This window comes from Manacus candei, unplaced genomic scaffold (assembly GCF_025592945.1).
Source record: "Manacus candei isolate 608988 ecotype Guabito, Panama unplaced genomic scaffold, ASM2559294v1 h1tg000008l, whole genome shotgun sequence".
In the NCBI taxonomy this organism is placed as follows: Eukaryota; Metazoa; Chordata; class Aves; order Passeriformes; family Pipridae; genus Manacus; species Manacus candei.
In genome coordinates this window covers 21,772,939-21,800,856 of record NW_026138056.1, presented here as the reverse complement: position 1 = coordinate 21,800,856, position 27,918 = coordinate 21,772,939, and the positions used below count along the sequence as shown (strand labels likewise).

The window sequence follows — 27,918 nt, the reverse complement described above, 5'->3', positions numbered from 1 at the left end:
TTGCATGACCAGTAAGGTTTGATCATCCAGTAAGGAATAGAAATAATCTCATGTGATTTAGGCGACTGATCATGTAGCTCTGGTACCTAGAACAATCACCATGAGTGGTTTCCAAACAGCCAAGAGCCTAAAATACATCCACACATATTGGTTAATCCCTTATCCTGAATAATGCATAAAGATGTAGGAACTGAGATCTCTATGTGCAGAATTTGCCTCCATCAACCGGAAGAAAATATGTATAATGAGTAATGTTATCAGTTATACTGCAAATGGCAGCATCTTCCACACTGCTTACATTAAACTCTCAGGGAGTAAGGTAAAGCACATAACTTCTGCTTTAAGTTAGCATTTCCCCATTACAACAGAAAAAAGATCAAAACCTTGTCATTAATCACATCTTTGCTCTTATGCAGCACCATACCATTACTCCAAGATAGGCTTTCAGTAAGTAATAAAGTACTAACAGGATAATGGCAGTGAAAGAGCAAATGAAATCTGTTCTTGCTCACATTTGTTCCACTTCTTTGCACTGATAGTAAAAATACATAAAATGGGATACGGAAGATATCCATATGCAGTGCATTAAAATGAAGAGGAAAAAAACACCCTAGTGGATACCACTTTCTCTCATGCATCATCAGTTGCTTTCTTCCAAGTCATACTAAGCTGCTAAGAAGCAATAAAAAGCTGCAATGAGAGAACTACAGAAAATTCGAAGCATGTAAACATATACTAGCATAAAAAATAACAGTTCTCATCCATAGAGACATCCCTATTTTCCACCTTCTTTCATGTATTTTTCACATCCTATTGACTGAGAATTTTTATTTAGTCAGTGATTGGATGTTCACCCCAAAACACTTCTAACTTCAGCAACCTGTAAGTCCAGCAATATACATACCTATTCCAGAGCCTAAACCCTGGCCTGCCAGTCTACAATCTACTCACATATTACATTTCCAAAAGTTTTCCAGTAGACCAATGTGAAGGATGTATATGCCCTACCATCACCTTGCATCCCCAGATCCAAATCCAACTGCTTTATCAGGTTTTAGGGAAGTGATTGGCTCAAGAGAAGAGGTCAGTTCTGCATTAGTACAACAGGATGAGACCAATTGTGGAGAGACTCCTCCAGGGAGGAATCCGTGCAGGATAACAAGGGACTCATGGTAGTTGTAGAACATCTCTATCCAGTACGCTCAAATCTTCAAATACCCACCACTTCATGGTAAGGAAGTTAAAATTTAACCCCCCTAAAGAAGCATATCCCACCAATACTTGGCATGTGAAAACTACAGTGAGTCAATAAAGCATGTCATACAGAGAGTAACCATGTGGTTATGTATTATATACTACAAAGCAACAAGAACAAAATGAACACAAAATTCTGCACCTGCTAGGTAATACCTACATAACAGCAAGTAATGGTATGAATCAGAAAGTAAATAAATACATACACATATATGTGTATGTATTTGCATGTGTACATTTGGTAGAAAATAATAAAAACTAAAGAGAAAAAAGTGTATTTATCTTATTCATGACTACAATCAACTTTGGTTAGAAATATGACTAAAATTGCTATTACTCATGAAAAATGTGCATATGAAGTAATTCATATTACATCATGACATTTTCATTAGGATGCAGTACTTCTGCTCAAAGAGAAATACAGTACAATATTAAAATAGTAGCCAACTACTGACTCTGCTGTCTTGAGTTCAAACAATTAAAAGCATGAAAAAATAGCTTTTTATTTTCAATGTTTTAAATATTTTTGAAGAAAACTTACAGCAAAAGCAAGAACATGATTTCCTTCTTAGCACTACCTGGGACCATATGCATAATTTTCAGTTACCAAGAAACAGCCTTAAACTAGTTGACTGCAACAGCGGAACAGGGATGTAATAATATGCAAAATGGTAAGTGCATATTAATGCAATTAATACAGAAAGATAAAACTTATCAGATAAAGACTAGTCATTTAAATTCTTTAGCAAGTGAGCAAAATTTGGTTGTGGCTAGAACTTTAAGTACACAGATGTGGCACTGCTTCCTTTACACAGCTGTAGATCAGATGTAACACTAGTGAAAACTGAATTCAGACACTGAAAAACATTACAAGACATGATTACAGCCTCCAGATCCTCTCATGTGTTTCACTATTTATCCATTACAGTGAATCTATTCCTATTAGATCTAATTATTATATTTCTGAATCCTTCTAGCTCTACTACTTTGAAGCTGATTATCAAAGTACAATATGCAACACCAGCTTTCTCCGTTCAACTGCCCAAGTAACTTGTCTGCTTGTCTTCAAGATGGTACTAAACAAATCATATCGAAATTAATAGAGTAGTCATGAACAAACCTGCTTTATGGAAAAATAAAAGCAAAAAGTCATTACTGGAAATATCTGGAGTTTTACACCAATCCCAAATGTTCCCCGGAAAATAGTTTCATAAAAACAGTACTGAAAAACAGTTTGAAAAATAGTTTGCATGTCCTTAACTAAACCAGAAGAAAGCAATGTATAAACCAACGGGTTTTGGAGGCTGCTTTAGTACCGACTAGTCACAAAGAAGTCAGGTCTGTAGTGCAAACCTTTTATCTCTACTCTGTCCTTATGTTTGACCAAGTCACACACAGTTCATTTGAATTTTTTCTCACTAAAGAGAATATATGGTGCATTTGTACTCCTTAGCCTTCCACAATTTCCACAAATGACAATTCATGCTCAGAATCGACTCCACGTAGAGTGAGAAAACCCAATTTGCCTGGGGGTTTCAGAGAAGTTTCAGCTTCTTAAATGCACTCAGTAAACTATTTCCAGCCTTTATTTTGACCTTATTCATAGATCCCAGTTTATAATCTTCTAATACCTCATTTCTCTCACACCTGACCACCCTGGAAACTTCACTAAAATACAGTGTATAGCTAAGATAAACTCTATTGTAACTTGTCTATTGTTAATTAACTTCATCATGATTCCCAGTGTGAACACTTTCAACACTTTAGCTCTGTTAGAACTATGTTAGCAGTTTACAGATGGTGTGGTGGTTCAGAAGGCATTAGAAAATGGTTTTCAAAATAATTAAGAATATTTTTTTGTTGAATTATATATGCATGAACCTCTACAGATAAGTACACAAACAGGCAAAACTAGGGAAAGCATGTTTTTTTTCAAAGGTTATTCAGTGTGATTTCGAAACATGAGAATTGTGGAAACACTCTATATCTTCCATCCTTTTCAGAACTGAGATACAGTCACTTGATTAAAGAAAAAAAAAAAAGTGGGGAAACACTGGACTACATGTCAAGGTGATGGAAAAAAAGGCTAAGAAAGGTTTGGTCAGGATGGATTTTAAGGGGAAAAAGGAGAAGTCATTGTCACCACATATCTCAAGTCAGCACCTTACTAGTAAGTATGGGCATTTCTACCATGACAAAATAATTGCCAGGCCTGACCCCAGAAGGAACAAAACTTCAGATAAATCATTTCCATCTCTGTCAGCACAAACACCACCTGCAGCCAACTGATCCCTGAAAATATTTTCATGGGTTTCTGCCACATTTAAACCATACTTTCTAAACATCTATTGAGCAAAAGTTAGCACAAATTTTCTATTTAATGCAAGTCAGTGGAAAGAAAAGTCAAGTCAAAGGTTTATGGAAGGAAGAAAAGCTATCTGTTGTAGCATGTAGCTGTCATGAGTTATTTTATAGAATATATGAAACCTAGCAAATCACATTCACATCAAAAAGAAACTACATCCAACACTGACTGAAATACATCCCCTCGCTGTTTCTGCAACCTCAGAGTCTGACCTTCACATTCCATTTAATAGGAGACAGAAAGACTGAGCGCCATATATAGTAGGGAATAATCTAAGGACCCTCTTAAAAATAAATATTTGCAAGTCCTAAAGAAAACATTAAAAAATAAGACGTGTATGAAAAATTGTTTATGAACTCAAACACACAACAATTGTCTTTTTTCATACACTTATAAATTAATCCCTTTGCAGAAAGAAAAGGAAGACTATGTGAGCATATATCACACAACATAGAATTCCAACAATTACTTATTTTTTATTTCCATCTATAAATTTGAAAATGCAGTTGCCAGCTATTTTGGAGCCTACTGTAATTTTCCTGCAGACGCTGGTCTCCAGACAATTTATGATAAGATTGATACATTAAATATAAAGTGGTTTCACTCTGTAGACCTTACATCACATTCACAGTTTTCTTATTAATCCCTTTCAGTTAAAATATAGTTTTACACTTAAAAAAAGAAAAGCCCCAATAAAATTGGTAAGGCACAATTATTCACAGGTTAAAGCCCAGTCTTAGATACACTCTTGCACTTAATGTCAGCTACATGAATCTCTTGAATTTTATGTGTGCCAATCTCCACAAAATAATAATAGAAAAAATATTTTTCAGTACAGGTATCTTTTCCCAATATATCCATTTCAAATGCGGAACCTACCCAGAATTAATATCAGCCAATCCAGTGACAGTTGAAATTCACATGTGGACTTGGTATTCACTATTCTCAAAGATGCTGCTCACAGGCTTGTCCTTAAGTATGTGCTGATTGTTCAGGAATTATTGGAGAGAGTTGGAGTAACACAGTCTAAATGTCGCACATGAATAATAAACTGATCAAAAAAATCTTACTCAGTGGAAAACTTTTTATCTAAAAATATTGATTCAACAGCAATAAAACTATTGCATGAAAATCCATTAACTGGTATAATCATATAAAAATAAATCAGGTGGGCTTTCTACAAGCTCAGATTCTCAAATTCCCCATCCCATTGCTTTTCTGGATTGACTGAACAATTCCTCCAAGATCAATGCCTTTCCAAGAGTCAACCACACATTGAGGTAGGCAGCAGAAACCAACCAAAATCTGTGTTTACACCACAAGACACCCACATGCATATACATAGTAACTTATTTTGCTTTAGTGACATTCTTCTAAAATACTTCTATTTACCTGTTCCACATGTGTATGTGCTCATATTTTCACAGGGATGGTTTGGGCTTCTCTGTAATAATTGTTATATCACAGAAAGACTTTTGAATAAATTAAAATTTTCACATTAGGTGAAAATTTGACTTTTCAGTTTAAAATAGACTGCATAAAATTCAAACAAAATGAATTTGACAGTGCTGTTTAATGCTTCTTGGAAGTTTTTGTGCAGCTTTGTCTTCTTTCTTCTAGATGCTCTTTTTAGAGTTTTATAGTTTGCATTAAAAAGAAGATTAAAAAGAAAAATATTGAGAGATCTGTCATCAGTAGTTACCAAAAATCTTGTTCCTTTTCTAGCTGTTAAAACATTTGGTTGAACAATGAACTATCAATCATTAGTACTGAGCTCTCTCACATAGAATACATTTTATTGACAGTTAGAAATAGGTAACAAATAACGTACTTTCTTCTTAAACCAATGAATTAATGGTGACACTCCACAGGTTAATGTATAAAGTTTGATCTTTACAGCTTACCTTTGCTGATACAGAACCCACCATTATTTTGCATACCTTATATATTTATATAGTTCATAGACTCTATAGAAGGTAGAAAACATGAATTTTAGACGGATGTGCCTCAGCATTCCAGCCCCGTGGTGCCAGATGTTGTCTAAACTAAGAGATTAAGGTTTAAGTAGCAAATTGTCAGTTATCTGAAACTGGGCTCTTTGAACTCCTCTGACTGAACAGAATGATCTAAATTTCTGGGATAATAAAAAAGAGCACATGTATTCATTTATTACTTTGACCACATCACTCCATGATTGTTTCTTCACCAGCCAGGAAAGCAACAGAATCACGTATGAACTTTTGATCTCAAAGAACCCACAGTTCCAAGTATATTTGACCTGGTGCTTGTGATAGTCCTTGGAACAGCATCACTGTTTGTTTTGTAGGCCCACACGGAGTGGATGATGAGTGACATGCTGAACCTTATAGTCATTAACAAGATGCTGGTCTTTTCCACTTTGTTTGTAAAACACAGAACACATGCCAAAAACAAAGATATAATTATGATAATTAAAAAGAAACCCTTAATAGGTCCACATCTTTCCTGTGTCCAGAGCTGGACATAGTACTTTAGATGGGGTCTCAGCAGAGCGCTGGTGATATGGTTTAGGGGTGATTATGGTGATGCTGGGTTGATGGTTGCACTAGGTGAACATGAAGGCCTCTTCCAACCCTCATGATTCTGTGATAGCAGAGGTGCAGAATCACATCTCTCAACCTGTTGGTCATGCTCCTTTTGATGCAGTCCAGCATATGGTTGACTTTCTGGGCTGCAAGCACAGATCACCAGCTCATGTCAGGAGCATAATCTGAAGTTTTCCTTGCTATCTTAGCAAGCATATTCTCACTACACTTTCTCAGATAGATCATGTCTCAGGATCATTTAGTGGAATGGCTCCTCAAAGAAGTGAAAGACAAAGCCATTTCTGTCGCAACAGCAGAATTTTGATCAATGGTCACTAACAGTTGGATTGTTCAATCTGAAGGAAACTGTGGAAATAGATATACATAATAACCAAAACCATCAAGGGTTATTATCAAGGAGAAAGTTGTACATTGTGCTGAGTTGACCTTGGCTGGATATCAGGCCCACCAAAGCTGCTCCATCACTCCACTCCTCAGCTGGGCAAGCACAAAAAATACAATCAAAGACTCATGGGTTGAGATTCACCGTCATGGACAATAACGCACTTGAGTAAATTAATGGAATTTACCAGCAGTCAAATCAGAGTAATGAAAAGTAAAACACACCTTCCCCTACACCCCTCCCTTCTTCTTGGGTTGAATTTTATTCCTGATTCTCTACCTCCTTCCCAGAGCTGCACAAGGGACAGGGAATGGGAGCTGTGGTCAGTTCATCAGACATTGTCACTGCCACTGCTTACTGCTCAGGGGCAGGACTTCTTTCCTTGGTCCAGCGTGGGAGTCAGTCTCTCCAGGAGAATACTGCAAAGAATGCTGTGGGAAACGGTATCTAAAGCTTTCTTAAAGTCCAGGTAAAAAACATCCACAGACATCCACTGCATAGGTCATCTTGTCATAGAAGGAGATTAGGTTGATCAGCAGGACCCGCCTTTCATAAACTCCTGTTGACTGAAATGATTCAACACGAAATGTGATTCAATACGATTCAATATGAAAAATATCCACTCATTAAATGGTGTTGGGCAGTCTAAAGCATGGTCACCTGCCACGGTCCGAAGAGGGGATGGGACACAAGGAAGGGTGCAAGTAGAATCTCCTATTCACTCGTGCACACCGTCTTTTGTCAGCTCGGGAGGGGAAAGGGCCAGAACATAGGGCGGAGCATGAGACAGACAAGCAGGGGGACCAACCAGGATAGGGACACAGGCAGAAGGGGGAGGAGTGGGGGAAGCAGGGAGCAGGTAAACTCATGGCAAGCCTGGGCTTGTCCAGGCTGTGCACTGTGTAGTGTGAATACAATGAAACCACATAATAACAGTCAAGTCCATATGATAACTGTAAGGTCCATATAATAAAGTCCTGCCAATTGCTGTATGCTTTTCTCCACACCTGGAACTGTTCCCATCCTGAATCTTGCTCCTTCACAGTGACCCTTGTACACTCTGCAAATATTGGCAGAACAACATGTATATGGAAGAAAACTACTATAAAATCTAAGTCTGAGAAAATACATTTCTGAGTCACCGGTAGATATTCAGGAGAAATTGGCCTTTTATCAAGTTTGTGAGAAACTGTGAGTTCTCTAGGCTAAAGACAAAGAAGTAAAGAAGTTGATCCCAGCAGACTTACTTGTTTTATTTAGAATCTGAGCAATAAGGAGTACCCCAGGAATCAATATGTCTATCAGAGCTCAGACGATACTTGAAGAGTAAGGCTGGAATGATACAGCAACGGAAACAAGACCCTCACATGTAAAAGACCTGTACTCTTTTCTCTTGTCATTGCCTTCCTTCCCATCCTTTCAGCTGTTTATTTTATGTCATTATTAGAACCCTTGATAATTACTTTTTAAAGCAACAAAATACATGCACAGACCAAGCATTTTTGGCCTAATTCATAATTAACAAAATGTCTTTCTGATAATCAGTGTCCAAATGGTGTGCACAATTTTCTGCTTGCCACTAATGAGATTCTCACTCCTCAAAACATACCATTTAATTCACTATTTTTAAAGGAAAAAGAGCTGCTTCATAACTGGAATAGGAGTAGCACAGACAGCTTTCCCATTCATATGTTAGAACTGATAGTAGTTGAATATGTTTCTCACTTTTGCATAGGCAGGTACTATCCAGTTTACATCACAAAATTGTGCCATAATGGCCCTGTACTTCTATTAGCTCAAATGAAAACTTCAACAGCACAGCTATCTGCTCTAGGATGGCAAAGCCACTGATGGGGACATGGCTGCATCAGTAGATAACTGCCTCAGCTAAGTTTATACATTTAAAGTGGTGGTATAACAGCCTGCAGGAAGAGAGAAAATCCTGTTGACATACGTCCCATCTACACCAAAAGGCCCCTGTAATGAAGTTATGCCAGTAGTGCTAAGACTGCAGACTGCAAATTAGGTAAAACCTAAGCAATATGCATTACTACAAAGTTTCTGTTACTAGATCTTTCGATCCAACATAATGTTGCAAGTCCTTTGTGGGTTTTAATTCAGCTTGTGCACATTTTCTTTTAGCCATTTCTGAAATCAGGGTCAAAAGCAGCCACAAGAGATCATCTGCCTCAAGACAGAATCAACTGTACAAACAATATGTTCCTGATCAAACATCCCTGTAACAGAACCCCTAATCCCTGGAAATTTGTTTTCATAGAAAAGTAAAGATGGAACAGTGTTTAACCCATATAGTATGTATATATTTCATGCAAAAATAATTCCTCAGTGAGACAGAATGGGGGTAAATATGCACCATTCAAAACAGAATCATAACCCTTTTCACACAAAATTCAGTGAGAATATTTCTTTTATTTTTCAAAGGGAGGACAATCAAGCCAAGGCTTTCTTCACCTGCACAAGTGGAAAAATGCACCTGTATCTGAAAACATCACTAAAACAAGGATTTAAATCTCTTGTTGATACAGGCTGCCCAGGGAAATTGTGGAGTCTACCTCTCTGAAGACATTCAAAACCTACCTGGACATGTTTCTGGGTAACATGCTCTACTGACCCTGCCTTGGCAAGGAGGTTGGACAAGATGATCTCCAGAGGTACCTTCCAACTCTAACAATTCTATGATTCTGTGATATTCCCACTGCACCAGTTCTTACCACTCCTTGAAATAAAAACTAAAATTATATATATTCCAAGAATCTTGTCTTACATTTTCAGAAAAGTGACCATTTATTATGTTTTCTTACCTTCTACCAATATTCCAGCATGATGCTGTGGAATGTGTTGGTTCCAGCCCTGAGTTACAGGTTTGGCTCACAGCTCTTCCTTTCTTCTGAAAGGTGAAGAATACACAGGTAATCTCTCCTGACACCTCTGGAAAGGTCTTTAGACAACTACTCCAGATGCAATAAAGTTTCTTCCCTGTCAAGTAAAAGTGCTAGATGTGAAGAATTCTGTTAATGCAATGTTATGATTGAGTTTTTCAATAAACCACAGTCAGGGAAGCCTAACTTTGCCTCTTGCAGCAAATCTAAAAAAAGTGCATTTAAGCATCTGAAAAAGAAGAAAAAAACTAAAGGAAAACACAAAAAGCATTGCAGACAACTGTGTGCAGGGCTGACTACAAAACCTGAAATCAGTGAGAACTACTCCATTGGTTTCAATTGATTTTAGGTAACATACTTATTTTTGAAATTCTTTTCTTCAATATTAATGAAGGCAATATTATTTTCTGAACATATCTGTGTTTATGCTGGCCATATCTTCAACTTCCTTACCATCATTCCTCTATGCTTCTTCAAAGGAGACCTAAAAGCATGTTCCAGAAAGGCCAGAAGTTACAGGACTATCCTGAGTCTTCCCTGTAAAAACAGCCTAAAACCTGTGAGGATCTTTACATTTTCCAAAATAGGACAAGGATGAAGGAGGCAGAGCATATAGAGACACAAACCCCCTAATGCAGACAATGGTATGAGAAACTACCGGTGACACCATTACAATCTCAAATCTTATTAAGCATTTTATTAAAATGTGGGCATAAGAAACATTTAAAAATATACATTTATTATCAGAGGAATTTTTTCAAATATGTGAAGGACGCTTACCATCAAGTACTCAGCTCTTATCTTTTAAAACTGATATTCAGCAAGTATAAATGACCATAACTCCACTTATGTTAATGGATTTACGGACGCTAGAGAGCCAGAGAAAGTGAGTTTTGAATAATCTAATAGTAAAAGCAAGGAATAATTATCTCAGATGTACCATCACCACACACCATGTTGCTCACAAACAGACCGGCATGACATGGTCAAACTTTCCCAAGGAAAAATCTATATCTGCGCTATGAAAAAGCATGAACACTTCAATCTCAAGGTCCTCTCTTCTGAAAATTTGAAAGCATCAGACAAGACAGGCTTATAAAAGACAAATGGTGATCTTGTGCTTGAGATGGGAGCCTGATGTTTTTCCCTGGCTTTGTCCCAACTTCCCTATGGCCTCAAGCAAGGTCCACTGGCAGTAACGGCAGTAAAAGGCTACAAACCCACTTTTGAGCATAGCTGTGGGAAGTACTTCAAAGTTCCCTAAAGATTAAAAAAACTTACAAGGAGGACGGAAAAAATAGATCAACTGAGCAAGAAAGGTTACTGGTAAAATTCAGTGTCTGTGTTAGGTTTATTACCGGTAAGATAAGAATGAATCTGGAAATTGAGAGCAAAAATGGTGCACTTAAAATTAGGCCTACATCAGCTAAATAATAAGGCCAGTTTATTCCACCTGTGTACAGTTTAGGAAACAAAACTCCAGAAATCAAAATTGCAAGAGATTTGCAGAGGAACTCTAAAAAGTATGATACAATTTCCGACTTGGTTCTGAGAATCTTCTCCTCTGCTGAGCTTCAGCCATGGGGGGATGCAGTGCATTGGCTTTTGGATTTTTTAGGCCTTCCTTAGCAACGGGGTCAGAAATCTAAGGAAGTATTCCATGTCATCCTTTAACGTAACACAACATATAAATAAGGTGTAGATAAGAGAGTTCGCTCTCTTCCGGTGGCTGAAGGTAACAGGTCTCTCCGCAGACAGTCTTCGCTTGTACAGGCCAGGGTCTGCCTGCTCCGACCTGCCGTGATCTCCGGTTCCCTTCGGGAGGTGTGGGGAGTTGGTTGGTGCTTCACGCGGTTCTGTTGTCTCGTTCAGGGAAGTATTTAATTTGTTTTTCTGTGGTTCATTTTTTTTTCCTCTCTTGAGAGAGTGGGAGGTGGGAGGAGACAGCTTGGACTCGGCGAGAGAGCCAGGCCAAACTTACACAGGGGACAAAGGTAAAACCATCCCAGGCTAACCTGGTCATTAGCAGCAGGATGTCAGTGTGGCACTCCTGACATTCGGTTGGTGCACTTCTCTGTCATGATACTCCTTTTCATGCTTACCTTTCAACTAATACTCAAACCATGTTACAACAGCATTATGGATTAAGGTGGCCTATTCCATTCCGCTGTCCAAAAAAGACCAACCCAAGACAGAAAGCTGACTGGGATGAACAAATCAGGTTTTGATCAAAGCAATAAGCTGGAATCCAACAAAGCAGTAACTGGTAGACCCAGTCTGCTCTCCCAGTGTCTTTCTTCATAACAACCTGAGCATTTCAAAGAATGTGCATCCTCACACCTTGATAACTCTCCTGTTTTTATACTAGTTGGCCTGCGTATATTTTCCAGAGTTAGTCTGACTGCTTTGCCTATGTTCCAGCTCATCCAGATACAGGCCAGCTTCTTCCAGAAGCCTTGTAGATGCATTATCACTGTACTGTGTCTGAGCTATGGTATTCTCCACAGGCTCGTTAACCAAGGCATCACACCATGCTAAGTAACTTCACAGTTCCCAGATGCACACTGCCTTGCCTCAGGCCATCTCAAAGCAGAACGAACATGTGACTGTCTCCATCAATCTGTAACTTTGAAGTTCTTTGAATTCTTTATGCACACCATATAATAATAACTGGTTATAATTATAGGCAAGAGTCTCACATTGCCATGCAGCCAGCATTTCTAATGCAAAACTGTTACTCTGTATGGATATACACTCAAATAAGAAAAAGGAAACTATTTTATAAAAACAGTGTATGAAACCTAAAGATATTATATAACAAAATAGCCTCAAAATCTGATGTAGTTTCTTGCTTATCCAGAAATCAGTATATATTAACTTCTGATATTTGAAAAGCTTTTGTTCCCAACTAATAAAATGAGAGCAGAACAGACCTTGAAACCATCTTAAAGTAATGGAAGATTTAACAAGAAAATAAGATACTTCTTGTCTAGAAAAAATGTGAGCGTATTAATAATAGATGATCCAGCACTACTCAGCATGATGTAGGGGTCTGTGAAATGTTACAAAGCTAAGTCTCATGCTAGTGAAATGCCAGCTGGTAACACTGATAGAGTCAGTATGTGGGAAAGAAATCTTCCCTTGAGGACATCCAATGGGTGTATTCTCAACCACAACACTTTTCAGATTAGAAGAGGGTACTCATTTTTGTAGGCTTACTAATGGTACATTACAGTGACTTCATCTAATGGCACCCCCTAAGAGTGCTTCCACTTACCAGCCCAGTCAGTAACACAGCTGCATCAGTTACAGCTTGATCCCTCTGGGTAGTGATGCCATTGAGTGAGGACATCAGTATCTGTAACTCCTGATGTTCTCTGTGGGAGATGAGGTTACTCATTCCAACACAGGAGGTGCTCAACACTTAGCACAGTCAGACTGGTATGCCTCTGAGAGTTTATGTTCTTTAAAGTCACAGAGATTACCCCTTAAAAGCAGCATAATTTATTGCCTTAGTTCTAGAGGAAGAGAATTGAATGTGAACTGGCTGCCTTGGAAATTCCTCTTCTGCCTAAATAGCTGGGATTCTCTGTCAGATGCACTTTTGTCATTCAGATAAAATGCAACAATTAAAGTTTGCCACCCAAGAGATTAGGATTTCTTATTATTATTTCAGTGTCACGTCTCAAGGATGAAGGATCACCGCCTCCCTAAGATCTTGCTTTATGGTGAACTTGCCACCAGCTGCCACAAGAGAGGAGCCCCAAAGAGAAGATACAAGGACTCCCTGAAACAACATCTCAGCCTTGGCCATATTGATCAACATAACTGGTCTACTCTGGCCTCCAATCAGGAGGCCTGGAGACAGACCATCTATAACACTGCTGATGCTTTTGAGAAAGCACGCAGGATCAACCTTTGAGGAGAAAAGACAACGCAGAAAGAATCGTGCCTTGCAGAATATACCACCTAGGGAGTCTTTCTGCTGTGCCTTTTGCAACCGGACACATCTATCTCGTATTGGCCTTTTTAGCCACCAGCGTGCCTGCACCAAACGTGAGTAGAGCCCTTCCCAAATCTTTGTTTGCGAAGCCCAGCCATGATATTGTAATTTTTTGACATTTCCAGTTAACAAAAATTTAATTGAATAAATGAGTTGACAAAGCTAATATAACAAGAAACCCATGAACCCATGGTTCTTTTAGTGCCAATTAAACAGTGCTTCCATCAGCAGAAACAAAACTCTTCCCTGACTTAAAACTGTCCCTTCCCTGTATGCAGATGGTCAGTTACAGTACTTGAGCGATACTTCTTTATTTTCCCATTCTCCAGAATGCCCTTAAGAGACTAACTCCTATCTTCCAAAAGAGTCTGTGTCCAGAGGTGACAACACAAGAGGGACTCCCCAACTAAGTATGCAGTCAGTGCCAGTACACCTATTTGCAAGTCTCATTCTGCAGGAGAGCTAATTCTGTTGGGATCAACTCAAATCTGTCAACTCCTGAAAACAATCTTTCCAAAAGAGACATTCCTCCTGAAACAGAGAGGGATTTTTGTCTTTGCAATGTATTTTAGCACCTCCAAATCACTTTTTAAAAAGCACACAATTAAAAAGAAATGTGTTTTCCAGATTATGAGCCCACGCAAATACAGAGAATTTGCCTATGAAAATGTTAGTATGCTCATAGTCACATGTGGCCAATATAAAAAAAAAAAAGGAATTATGGTAACTGCACACAGAAACAGTGAAGAAGCACCAAGCATAAAACCAGCCTAAACTACAACTCCAGAGACTTTCTGTACAGCATAAAACAAAACAATTGCATGCTTTCTTTTCTGACTCCATTACCTCTTTTGGTTTGTAAGTGCTTGAGGCAGGTTGTATCTCAGGTACACATCCTAGTTCACAGCAAACTTCAGCTGCAGTGTGCTTCAAATGATCTTTAAAAGTGCAAATTCAGCAGTGGACTTGGGGCATTATTTACTGTAGCTTCTCAACAGATGAATAAGCACAGTGAAGCCACAGTAGTACTGGAGCACTCCAGTACATCTGGAATGTGCACTAACTATAGTCCAGCCTAGAAATTTAACTACAGTCTAGAAATCCCACAGAAAACTAAGAGATTCATATGGCCAAGAATTTCACTGGTCAGATACACCAAGTGAACCAAATATGTAAGAAATCTAAATAATAAATAATTAAATCTAAAATGAAAATATCAGAATCTCCTGATATCAGGAAATATCAGTTGCTCCTGTTAACCTTGACACTCTTTTGAGCTCAAGGTGCTGCAGAAACAGTTCTTCAGCTTTCAGTGCAAGTAAGTATCACATACTGGTTGAACGGTGAAACCTGTAACCTCTCACAGACACAAAAAATACAATTAAACTATTTGATACCAGCTTCTCCCACTCTTTCTAGATGGTCCATGCTCATTTAAATGTAGTACTGCTCTCCCACCATCACACAATCACTTCTTTTCAAAACACAAGATGTGTAGAAAATGTCAGCAGATCAAGGTGGATAGAGGTTTAAGCACCTGTCCCACAACAGAACAAGCAACCCATCACATGTACGTATGTGATGGGACTCAGTAGCATCCTGGTGAGGCTGCTCCACACCCTGCATTATCACTGTGCAAGGCAGCACACCACACCTCAGTTGCACAGGCTACATTTTGAAAGAGTCATCAGAGCATTCAATTGATTACAGTTGTACAGATTAACAGATGTGACTGTTAAAATATAAACACACTTATCTTCATGATGTCTAACTCATGGGAAAAAAAAAACGTATTAGAGAAATGAAGGGCTTTGTCTCTTAATCCAATTTAAATAAACTTTGGCACTTTGTGGTTCCTTCTGGTACAACTTGGTCAGCTTTGGCTTTCATCAAACCGCTATGACTAAATTATACATTAGCAATGTACAACTTAAAGCCATTCATGGCATCTAATATACTTCAGTATATTTAAACTCATCTGTAACATTTGAATGAAGTTTGTATTTATGCTACTGTCATTCATACATCTAATTTGTCATTGTAAATTTTAAAAAAAGGCTTTTTTTCCAGTCCATCCCAACACTACTATTGCAAGTTCTCCAACAACTGCATTACAGTAAATGACATTACTAATTCATCTATCCAGTATCACTTGTCCACATTCCCTTCTTTTCTGAACTAACCAGACCTCTTTATAGTGCTGTGAAACCAACATCATGTGAAGAACCACAAATAACTGTGGCATACACTAAAAGAAAACTTACTTTGTATAGACGAAAATCAATCAGATAAGCACAATGTACTGTGCCCATTTACAGCAACAAGTAAACTTTAACAGTCTTGACTTCTTTAGGGAAACAGATCTGAATCCTATCATGATAAACAGATGAAGATCAGAATTTGGAAATTGCTCTGAAACAACTGGGATGAGAGTTGGGAACAAATCATCCAGCTCCAGAAAAAGAGAGGAACAGGAAAATGGAAATAGCATATCATTTCACATATCTAGGCATTGGAGTCAAGAGCTTCCTGTTGATGAGAACAGAAAGAAGAAGAAGAATGAGGCTGAGCACAAACTTGTGCTTTGACCAGCATAAGAATTAAGTGGAATCACTGGTAATTGGCAAAAATGTCTTCCAAATCTGGGCAGTTTTAAGGCTTCCTGAATGCCCATGTTGATGAGTACACTAAAACAAGTATCTTACAAATGTACAGCTGGCTGATTATAGACTTACTAAAGAATCTTCAGTAGTTCAAGGGATCTCCATGAGAAGACCATCTATCTTCAGTTTTCTGAGTAGCTCCATCTGCACTAGAGGACAGAGAGGCTTTCCAGGTTTCTATGATGCAAATTATTCAATCAGTAGAAACAGCAAGGTTTCTGTTCCAGTTAAAGTCTAAACACTTACCTTGATGACGTCTACATAATTCATTAAATAAATACATACTAGAGAAATGAAACACTGCTCACTCTGCAATAGAAAGATACAGCAAGTTTTTAGCAGGAAAAAATAAATAGCTCACAAGCAGAAGCAAAACTATATATTTTTGTGATGCTATTCCTGCATTATAATGCACTACAGTTTCCAGCTTCAGAATTCTTCAGCTTTTTATTCCTTGATTGTGGAAACTAAACTTCCAGAAGGATTTTTCTCTGTGCACTCCATTTAACGGAATCCTGATTCCAAAATGCATTTAGACATGAGCTCTTTTCACTCCATCTAAGAAATTGTCCTTGGGTTTTTGTTGGGTTTTTTTTTTGTTTGGGGGGGGGGGGTTGGGGTTTTTTTGTTGTTTTTGTTTCAGGGTTTCTTTTGCTTTTGTAGGTATGCATAGTATCAGCCAACAAGGATTTATGTGTCTATTTGTTTCCCCTGTGACTTGTGCTGAGCTTCAGTTGCATGCTCCTAAGCTCCAGAAGCACTTTGTTCACAGGAGGTTCCGGGAACTGGCAATAAGGCAGTGAAGTTGCAGCATTCCCAGGACAACACAGTATTCAAGGCTCAACCAAAGGCAAAAACTAAAATTGGATGAGAAACACTGCCAGTCATTCCAACCTCCCTAGAAAATATCATCATAATGCGATTTTAGTCCCCTGATAATTTTTATTCAGAGTCTGACACTAACACAGTTACTTTAAAATAGAATAGTGAGAAACTAGAAGCAGTGGTATGTTAGAAAAGATGAATAAAAATCTTTTCCTTAATATCTGGTTTTCAGTGAAACCTTGGGCAGGAATTCCTCCCACACACAGAGGCAACTTTCATCTGTCTGTGAAGAGGGCTTCCACATCCCACTTTCTTAACGCTCATCTAAATGCACCTTTCTACACTTTTCATCCCATGTTGCCACATAATCTCCATCACTATAAAACTATTTCAGGATCTTTCTGCTCAGCTCTTAATTATTGTTATTACTACTTGACTATATCTGTATCTTCTTTGGTGTGTGTCAAAACCCTCCTTAGAGAAGTTCCATTTGGCTCATTGTCAAACATACATACTCTTTATGTATATTTATACTTACTGTCAGCCAAAACCTCTGTACTGATTAAATTAAAAAAAAAAAAAAAGCCACCTTTCTATCAACCCCCTTTGGAGAGATCTGGGGGATAACCAACTGTGATTATTCAAGAGAGTCACTCTCAATATAAATAATTTGTTTATAATTATCTTCATTTTTCATTTCATAAAATTTTCAATTTTACTTCTTTGTGACGTTAAATTTTTGTAAGGGATATTTGTCTGGCCAAAACTGTATTAAGTTGTTAATTAAACTGTTGTATTAAGTAGAAAACTTTCTTTTTTCCTTTTACTGTAATGCTGGCATTCACTAGGTAGAAGGGGTTCATTGCTGCTTTTGCTTGAACCTGTCATTGTAAAGAGCCTTTATGCAAAAGAATGACTTTCAGCAACTTTATTGAGAACTGTAGGGCATTCAGCAACTTGTAAGAACAAGTCCCAAACCACCACAGCATTAAAAAATCCATCTGAGCTGAGATTACATGCAAGATATGGCTGTGTTTGAAGAAAGACAAGATGATAAGGAAGTATAGTAAAAAGTAAAAAGTCTAAAATAAAATCTTTTACTACCATTTCATTATCAGGGTCTTAAGCACTCTGTTTGTTCCTGAGATCAGAGAACAGTGATTAAATTCAGCTTACCACCGTCTTTTAGAGACCTACCAAAGGCATGGATCTATAGCAAGATTACAAAGGTTTCACTGGTCACACATGGAAGAAAAAAAAAGCCCATGACATACTAAAAACTGACTTAGTGATGCTGGCATGGCTCTGTCAAGGAATTGCAAGTCTCACTAAGTGCAGCAGTGCATGATCTGAAACCTGCTGGCATATCCTTTAGGAAGCTATGCATTAACTGCTCTTGAGAGATGGGAAGAAAACTGTTTCATCTTGGACAAATATAAGCTGCTTCAAGATTCAAAATGAGACACTTTCCATTTGCTGCTGCCTAATTTCTATTTTCAAGGCAAAATGTACTAAATATAAAGCAGAAAGACCAATGAAAAAGATGAAATTTACACAAAATCATTGCAATTAAATTAAATCAAAATGAAAAATAATGTTAAGTTGTAAAGTTTACAAAGATATCATGTCCAGTGTGGTAGTGCAACATTCACTGAGCTATGCTGCTAGCACAGAAGATGATCTGAGGGAAACTTGAGCAAAAGGATCACTTTGGTCTTCACACTACCGTGCCCACCAACCTTCACCCTTCTAAAAGGTGGAAATTGGGACTAATAGAGAGATGACATTTTTAACTGATGGTCCAGTAAGACCAGTAGCATTTAATATAAATATTTCATAATGACATTTGCCCTCATCTAACTTGCAATGAATTTCAAAATGTGACCTAGAGTTGAAAAACCCTGTATCATATTATTAGTTTCCTGAACCAAACAGTCACTTATTACTGATCCTTTGTATTATTTATCTGGAACCAAAAATGTGCAGTTCATTTCCCTGTACAGATAAAAATAACAGGCTCTTTGCCCAAAAATGACTACTTAGCAATTAATTACAAGGCTGAATGAATAAAATATATTTTGCTTCAATATTAATGAGTTTGAAAGATCTGACAGACTACATTGTATCACAGAATTGTTACTTGTGAAATTATAAGTGACAAGGCCATCACAGGTACTTCTCATTTACTTTAACACTGAAGTTTGACACTAAGAATACTGAATACTAGAATTGTTATTGCCATATCAAGACTATTTCCACAGTATTACAACTGCAACAAATTAAGAAACTAATTATTTCAAAACAATTCAAATTGCTACGTAATTTAAATATCCTCCTAATAAAGAACTGAAGGCCCTTATTCCTTTTGCTCTGACAAGATCATATAATCACAGGATAACCTAAGTTGCAAGGAATCTCTAGAGGTCATCTGGTAAAACCTTTATTCATAGCAGGGGCAAAATCAACATCAGATAAACTTCTTTTACATGAGGTTTTTAAGAGCTATGTTCAGCTGGATTTTTAATTTATTCAAGAATGGAGTTTCCAAAAGTTCCCTCAAAAACATGATCAAATGATCTCACTGATTTTTTTCCTAGTATTCAATCAGAATTTCCTTCATGTTGCATCCTAGGTCCTCTGTCTCTCCTCTTCACACAAGCACATCCAAAAATCAAACATCTTAGCAGTAACTGTATGGAATGCATTCTTTATTCCAGTCCTAATCAAGTGAAATACAAAACCTCCACTCAGTTTTCTTGTACAATATCAGGGCCAATGATTGATGTGACTGGTTTGGCTCCTTCTTTGGTCATCTAATCAATTAAATTCATTTATTTGTGCGAAAATTAATTTGGATATCATAGAGGAGCCAAAATGCAACACTTTTATCAAAAAATTAAGGAATTGTGATTTTATCACTTATTTGTCAACTTACCAGATTGTCCCTAAAACTAAACAGGTCACTTTGTACCTATAAGATTCAGGTAAGATACAGATTGAAAACATGATGTAATATCACCTAGTCTTACAAATTTTTATTTCAGATCCAAATGTCACAAAACTAGCAAGATTTAAACACCACCTAATATACTGCAAGCACAGTTGATCCCAGATGATCTCTAAATATAAACACAGAGTTTGTTCAAGTTCTGCAAGTTCTACCCAAATTCCATTTAGATCCACCAATACTATCCTTCTGAATTCCAATAATATTCAAAACCACAATATTGGTTTCTTAGTCCCAAGAATTGTGTCTTGAATGTAGAAGATCTTGAAATTGAAGCAGATCATCCGAATATCTGAATGTTCTTAAAACAGATATTTCCAAAACTTACTGATCTTATAAATAGGGAGAACAGCTATATAATTCACAGTTTTCAGTGGATTAGCTGCCATTATTATAATTGAAATCTTAACTCTTTCACTTCATCACTGTAAAAACATTCATTAAATGTTTATATGACAATTAACCATCAGTCACAGAGCAGACAGAATTTGCAGAAAAATAGCCTGCTGTGGTGGATGGAGCCTAAAACTAATCAAGAGCTGCAAGGGTCCTTCTAGAAATTCACCCAGTTGAGAAATTTCAGAGAGCTCTGAAAGTTCATGGTTCCTCAAGTTTTGAATTTCTAACTTTGGAACACTGAACTGAAAGAAGTCTTACATGCGGCTTTGGCAGGAGGGGATTTCACTACTGAACCTGAATTTCTGTTGCATGGAAAGGTTAAACCCTAAAATGCTGATGTTTTGGGAATGTGTTTTACTAGCAGGTAATTCCCAACAATTTTGTAAAAATAAAACAAAATCACAAAGTGGAAAAAACTTAATGTTAGTTGTTACTCTTTTGTATCTGATGAGAGAGATCATAAAAATTATATAGCGTAATACATTTTGTGGCTTGTGAATTTTTAACTCAAGTAGTTCTACTGGATGAAGCACATCACTTCCAATCTTCAGGTTTGCAATGCAATTATACACCCATACAACAAGCATATCAGCCTCTTAGGCACAGCCACCAGCAATGGGTACAGGTTTTGGGGATGTTACTTGAGTTATCAGAGGAAAACGCCTCTGAAAACACCTCAGTTGCTGTAACAGAAAGGACAACATCCTGCAGCCAGGATGTTCAGGGCTAAAATCCCAAGCCTCCTCCATCCTTGCTAGCACAATAGGCACCCCTCATACTTCCTCCTCTTTTATCAGTGGACAGATGCTTCATCTCCAGATCAATGGGCTGGTGATTCTTTTACCAACATAAAAAAGATGCAGGAATGAACCGGTTCAAAGACTTTACTTTCTCAAATTTATCAAATTCCTTGAATCTTTGAGCTGTTAACTGAATAACTGGTACCTGTCTGTTCTAACATACAAGCATCAAGAGTCAAAATCATAAGTAAGAGTGTCTAGCCCTACAAAGTATTTTAAAATGAGATGAAAATCTATGCATGGCATATATCACTTCCGCACATAACTGCTGAAATTTCATGATGTACAATAACAAATGTTAAACGTTATCATTCAATCTAATGGATACAGTCTTCAAACCTAAGGATTTACATACATCACTATATTTAATGTTAATGGCAATCATAAACATAAATCTTTTGAATATTGAGAAGGATTAGACTGTTAAAATGACCAACTGCACTCCCTAAACAATCACTAGTACTTAGTGCAATACAATCACATTAGTACTAGTCAAACAATCACTAGTCAAAACAGTGTGGTCTGCTGACACTTAAAATATTTGGAAAGAAACAGGTAAAATAGGCCTATTTCACAACTATAACTGGATAAACTATGTGCTTCTAAATCAAGACCTACGAAATGAACACAGTACAAAGGAGTCCAAGGATAAACACATGAAATTGTCAAATTTCACACTTTCCACACTTTCCATCAACCTTCCCTTCACTGCTTTGAAAATCTCATTCACCATCTCTGTTATTTAGAGTTTTTTGTGGTTGTTTATCTGTATGCTTCTAGGTACCAAAACCTTCCAGTTATTCCAAATGTTGAAACAAAATTATCCTGCAATGGTAGTTTCTCAGAAACACATTTTGAAAGCAGCACGAAGGTTTCACTGTGTGACACATATTAACATCAATTGGACTCACACAGCTAAATCTCACTGCAAATCATTGTCAATTTACCCCTTCCAGAATTTAATATTTTTGAATTTGTTTTATTTTACAAACATTTTCGTCTCACAATGTTTTGTGGTAGTGTTTCATACACTAGCACAGGCATAATCTCTTGTAGCTGCTTTAATTTTCTAGTACAGACAAGGCCAACATTTCAGACTTCTAGTGGCACCAGTAAGAACTATGGCTGTAATCCAAAGAATTCATATATCTTTATGATGTATTTTCCCAATGTATACATAAATCCTAATAGTCTTAACGACAGATTTATGCACAAACAGATATACATACACTTCTGACTTCTTTGCTTGACAATATTGGCAATGGTATATGACAGTGCTTCAGTCAGGAAGAGCAAAACAGTGAAGGATCAAGGGCAGCGGGGGTGGTGGGCAAGATTCAGCCCTCCTTACACAAAATTCCCCTGACTTTCACAAGCAGAATCCACCTGAAGGGATTCAACAAAACCATGAGACTAACAGCTTTTCCTGAACTTGTACCATTTAGCCTTCCATCTCAATGATTTTTTGCAGAATCCTGTGTTACACAGAATTATATGGATTCACGTCTTTGAATGAAGTTATCATTAAATGATAGAAGACTAAGTGCAGACTGTCCTTGGGATTACTGAATTCAGCATTTAAATGTGCTTATTATAGAAAAGTAAAAGCTGTCAGTCAAAAATAAACAATTTCATGGATCAAAACATAACTGAAAACTGGTATTATTGCCATTTTTATGTCAAAATCCTTTGACAAACAGCACTGAAAATTGCAAACAAATCCCCTTGTAGTTAATACACTTAAGGGGTTAACATTAGAGAAAAGGTATTTTATTGACTGTCATGCAATAACTGTTGCTCTCTTCACTTTTGCCTAGGCTACCTGTTTATATGTTGCTAGGATGAATAGGGCAAAAGTTAGAGAAGACAAAAGTTTCAAAGAGCCAAAAAACTGTGCTTTGAGAACACTAAACAACATACTTTTCTTTAGAATAAGAACCACATCTTATTTATGAACATGTCTTCAGGGATTTGGCTTTTATATTTCACATCTTATACGAGAGAGAATCTACACAGTACATGCATGCTATAAAAGGTGTTGCCAATTGCGTTTAATCACACATCTCTTTCTCAGGTGATATCTAAAGGCTAATCCCAAGGTTAAGCCTGAACTGTTCCCAGGCCCTTTTCTGATATGACCAGAACATGACTAAGGTGAACAACTTCCTTTTCTAAAATACGTGCCCATCTGTCTGCTTTTCTAAAGTTTTTCTCAAGACATATAAATCATCAGTACTTCTGAAATTCTACAAATTAGCACTACAACTGCTTTGCATTTTGTAAGACTTAATCTAAATGTTATCCACAAGCACTAATATTTCTTTCAAACTGTCATAAATAGATGCAAGGTAAAATAAAACTCACTTAATGACAGTGATGTCCAGGGATGCAGTTTTGCTGCATATGCTTTATACTCGTGACCCCTAAGATGTTAGAAAAAGCTCTAAAACTGCCTGTGGCAACAACATGTACATACATAAACTGAACACTGTAACCACTGATATCATGAAAAGTACCTGAGCTTTAAGTTCATGTGTTGTGGTTTAGGAATAGTTTTTCCTAATTTAGTACTCCCACTGAGACTCTCCAAACCACTCAGCCACTCGCTTGCTCCCCCTCTCCCTGCAGGTAGCCGGAGAGGAGAATTGGAGGCACAAAAGGCAAAGATCATGGTTTGGGATAAGAACACTTTACTGGAAACAGCAATGAGATAAGAAAACAAACAGTAATAGCAACAATATTAATAACAAAATTGTACAAAAGAGAGAGTGATTCACATGCAAAATGCTCATTGAGCCCAACCCCACGTGACCACAGCCAGGTTCCATCCTGTTTGGAACTTGGGCCATAGTATGATGACCAGAAGGAACTCCTTCTCTCCAGAAGAGAGTCTCTTTCCCTCACTCCTGGCAAGGGACATGAGGTGCTATAGGCAATGACATGAGGTGGTACAGAATAACCTCCAGGTTCTAGCCATGCCCCCTCCTGGCTGCTGCAAAAAATTAACCCTGTCCTGGCCAGAACCAGAACATCATCTCTACTAGATTACTTGGATTCTTGGATATAAAGAAAGACTTCTATTTTTAAACGAAAATAAATTAAAATTACAAAGTTTTGCAAAACACACATTTATCAACACCTGAAAAACACAGATTTGACCGTGGAACATTACTATAAAACAGGTAAGTTCAGTAGAAAGAGCTATGCATTGAAGTAATTTTTGAAAGTTGTTATATCATCTGCTAGGCCTTTTATAAAACACAAATCTTTTTCTGAAAGACTTTTTATGCATTTCTCTGCAGATTATGGTGTCTATTCGCACTTTACTTCAATTTTTATAGCCTACCAGTAGTTCTACAGAATAGTAAATACAGTTATTATAACCCCCATAACACGCAGAGAGTTATATTTGAAGAAATAGGGTTTGTTTCCCCTCCCGCATGCACTGAAGTAAATCAGGAGCAACTCTTCTGCAGTCATTAGGACAAAACTGATGCAAAACAAGAAATAAAAAATACCAGAAATGTATAAAGAACACTTTCCTCACACTAAAAGTACAAATCGCATGCCTCCTCTGCTTTTTGGCAGGTTGTGCCATTGAGGTACTTATACCACACGTAGCTCATCACACTAAAACACATCTGAATAAGATCCAGGCTCGCACTGCAAACAATAGAGACACATCAGTTTGCACAGGCTAAGAACCTGGCACAAAGCCTTGAAAATGAACGAGGATCTTCAAATAAATGCAATATGTACAATTATTTCTCATGTAAACAGAAGCGATTTCAATGTGGTCTGACAGACAAGTAGAAAGATCAGGAAAAGGATGACGAAAACAAAGCAAACAAACAAAAAATCCCCACTAACTGCATCACACTTTTATTCTTTACAGACACACACGCACAAGGAACAACACTAATTTTAAGAGAGATCATGTGGCAAAATGATGACTCTGAGTCACTAGAAAAGAGAAAAATCTTTTAAAACACTCTTGGGACTGGTAACTACTCCTAAAGGAAGAGCATTATTTCATCATCCAGCTAAGGAGCCAGAGGAATGATTATTGTTGTTTGGCGGCGATTTGTCTCAACAACTCTCTTCTCTAAAATAAATATGTCAACTTCACTAAACAAAGAGAAGAAGCTGCACCTTTCTGTTTCGATTGCACACTGAGGAATATTTAATCAGAAGAAAGGAATCCCAAGAAAAGTCACAGGAGAGGGCCGGCAGATACCGTTTTTACACAGGTTAAGAAAAACAGAAAAAGAAAGAGGCGGCGATGCCAGACCCCGCACCTTGCCAACGCGCCGGCAGCGCCCGGCAGTGCTCAGCCCCGTTGCTGCCCCGCGGGCACCGGCTGCCGCCCATGCGGGGGCACCGTCCGCCTCGCTATTCCCCTCGGCCTCTACTTTGAGCAGACGGGGGAAGCCCCTGCTCGGCACCAGCGGGGAGCGACACCGCCTCGAAGTGACACCAGGGCGGGGAAGCCGCTTTCCCTCCCTCAGGGAGCCCTGACAGCCACCCGGGCTGGGGCGCCGCGGCACCGGCCGGGCTCGCCGCTCCCTCCCCTGCCCGGGCCGCGGGGCCGCTCTCGCCCCACACCGCCTCGCACCGCGAAACTTACGGGCCGGGGCTCGGGGCGCGGAGCGGGCGCGCCGTCGGGGCGGCGGGCACGGACAGCTCCGCGGGCAGGGCAGCGCCGCTCCGCGCCCCCGGCGGCCGCGCCCGGGGCGGGGGACAGAGCGCCCGTCCCCTCCCGCCCCCCGCGAAGCCAGAGTGCGCCCCGGCACTCACCAGCTGCAGCGAGCAGAGGAAGATCAGCGTGCAGCGCCCCGTGCAGCAGCCCATGGTGGCAGCCGGAGAGCCGCCGCCGCTGCTCCTCTTCTTCCCTCCCGCGCTGACGCGGCCCCGGAGGCGAGGCGGGGGGCTCACCGCATCCGGACGGAGCGGCCGGGCGTGCGTGTGTCCCCCGCCTCCCGCTGCCTCCCTCCTTTGTGGAGGGGCTTCTCAGCGGCGGGAAGTAGCGCGCCGAGCTCGGCGCGGCCCCGGGGACGGGAGCTGACGGCAGCGGAGGGCTCTGCCCGGGTCTGGCTCTAGGGAAGGGGCAGGGGCTGGGGGTGGGCGTGTGCGGACCCGGGCGGGGGTGGGCAGAGGGAACGCGAGCGGGGAGGCGGGGGGTGTGCGGGGGAAGGCGGGGGGCGGGCGGGCGAGCGAGCGCGGACTGTGCGAGGTGTGAACGGGAGAGGAGCGGGGGCGGCGGCGGGCTCTCCTCAGGCGCCGTGGCGGGGGTCCCCGGGCGGGTAGTTTGCAGGGATTTCGGAGGATCCAAGGGCAGGCGGTGTAGGGATTTCGGAGGCTCCGAAGCAGGCGGTGCAGGGATTTCGGAGGCTCCGAGGGCAGGCTGTGCTTGAAGGGGACTTGGCGGGAGGGTGGCTCTCCGGTGGTCTGCGCGGAGAGCGGCGGCCGGGGCAGCCCGGCGCGGGCCGCTTGTTGCGAGTGCCCAGGGAAAGTTCAGGTGGCTTGGCCGGCCGGAGCGGGGAGGGCGGGGAGCGGCGGCCGCCGAGCGGCGGGGCGGGACCGAGCCTGGAGCAGCCCCCGGGCTCCAGCCGCGGGCCATTGTTCGCCGGCCGCGCTGTGCCGCGGACGGAGGGCGCTCCCTTAGCGGGGAAGCAGTCGGGACGCTGGTCCTCAGGGAGTCCCACTGGCAGAAGCTCTAGCACACAGCGGGTGACGGGAGGTATCAGGGAACCCTCTTCCCCTCCCGGTCCCCCGGCAGTGAGTGCCTGAGTGCCGGAGGGTGGCACTCAGGCTGTTTGATCCCCCCCCGGTCGCGGACCGGCGGTGCTGGGGGAAGGGGTTTCCCTCCCTGGCAAGGCCATTGTGCCAGGAAAGCCCGCCGGCTCCTGCTGTTCCTCGCGGGTGTGAACTGGGAATGGGCTCCGGGGAGAGGGACTCGGCCCTGGCAGTCGCCGCTCCGGGCAATGGTAAATCGTAAAGTCTTTCAGGTTGGAAAAGACCTTTAAGATCATCAAGTCCATCACTGCCAAATCTACCGTGTACAAGAAGACAGATGAACAAAGAGTGCTCTCTATGGGCCTCTCCGTGGGCAGCTGAGAGAAACAGGATCAGCAGAGATAATGCCATCCCTACATCATTATATGCACTTTGGTCATAGACAAGTAATGTTTTAGGGAGGGATAATAAATACAAATATACACACCGTCTCAACAATATTTGTATACATGGATGAGGTGTCAACGACCTTTTTTTTGGGACCAACAAAGTATATATAAATGAGATTTTTTTTACAAGCATATTCCACTCACCAGACAGCACTTTTCCTACAGCCTGTTCCACAATATACAAACTTCTGCTACAAAACATTGAAGCTTGTCCTGAGGGAAAAAAAAAAAAGAACCTTACCTTCTGCAAGGCATTTTAGTGAGATATCTGATTAATGTCGCTGTGAAATACACAGTATTGCATCCCCAAACTACATACAGATCTTCATTTATGCATTAAATGGTAGTGACAGTAGTCTAATAATTACAAAGCTACTGCAAAACAGTATTGTGTCAGATAAGATTTGGAAAGCTGTTTTTTCTACCACCTTTCTTTTAAGTAGGAAAACATTAAGATAGTTTTATATACCAAACTGAAGGAACAAAAGAAAGACAAGTAAGAAGCAGATTCTGCTCACCCAGGATATGTATTTGACTATGTATGTATGCA

At 39.7% G+C, this 27,918-nt stretch overlaps 1 protein-coding gene across 4 annotated transcripts in view; it reads right to left on the bottom strand.

Annotated features, from left to right (window-relative positions):
• NKAIN3 (sodium/potassium transporting ATPase interacting 3) overlaps positions 1 to 26,947 on the bottom strand; it is a 352,392-nt gene extending 325,445 nt beyond the window's left edge. For 3 of the 4 annotated variants that reach the window (XM_051771334.1, XM_051771350.1, XM_051771342.1), the window contains exon 1: positions 25,981 to 26,947. In XM_051771334.1, coding sequence (XP_051627294.1) covers positions 25,981 to 26,034 — 54 coding nt within the window. In that variant the 5' untranslated portion in view covers positions 26,035 to 26,947. Of the gene's footprint in view, positions 1 to 4,015; positions 7,153 to 9,408; positions 9,495 to 25,980 lie in introns of those variants that run through there. The other variant, XR_007900499.1, reaches the window with a different exon arrangement.
• Between the last annotated feature and the right edge of the window lie 971 nt (positions 26,948 to 27,918).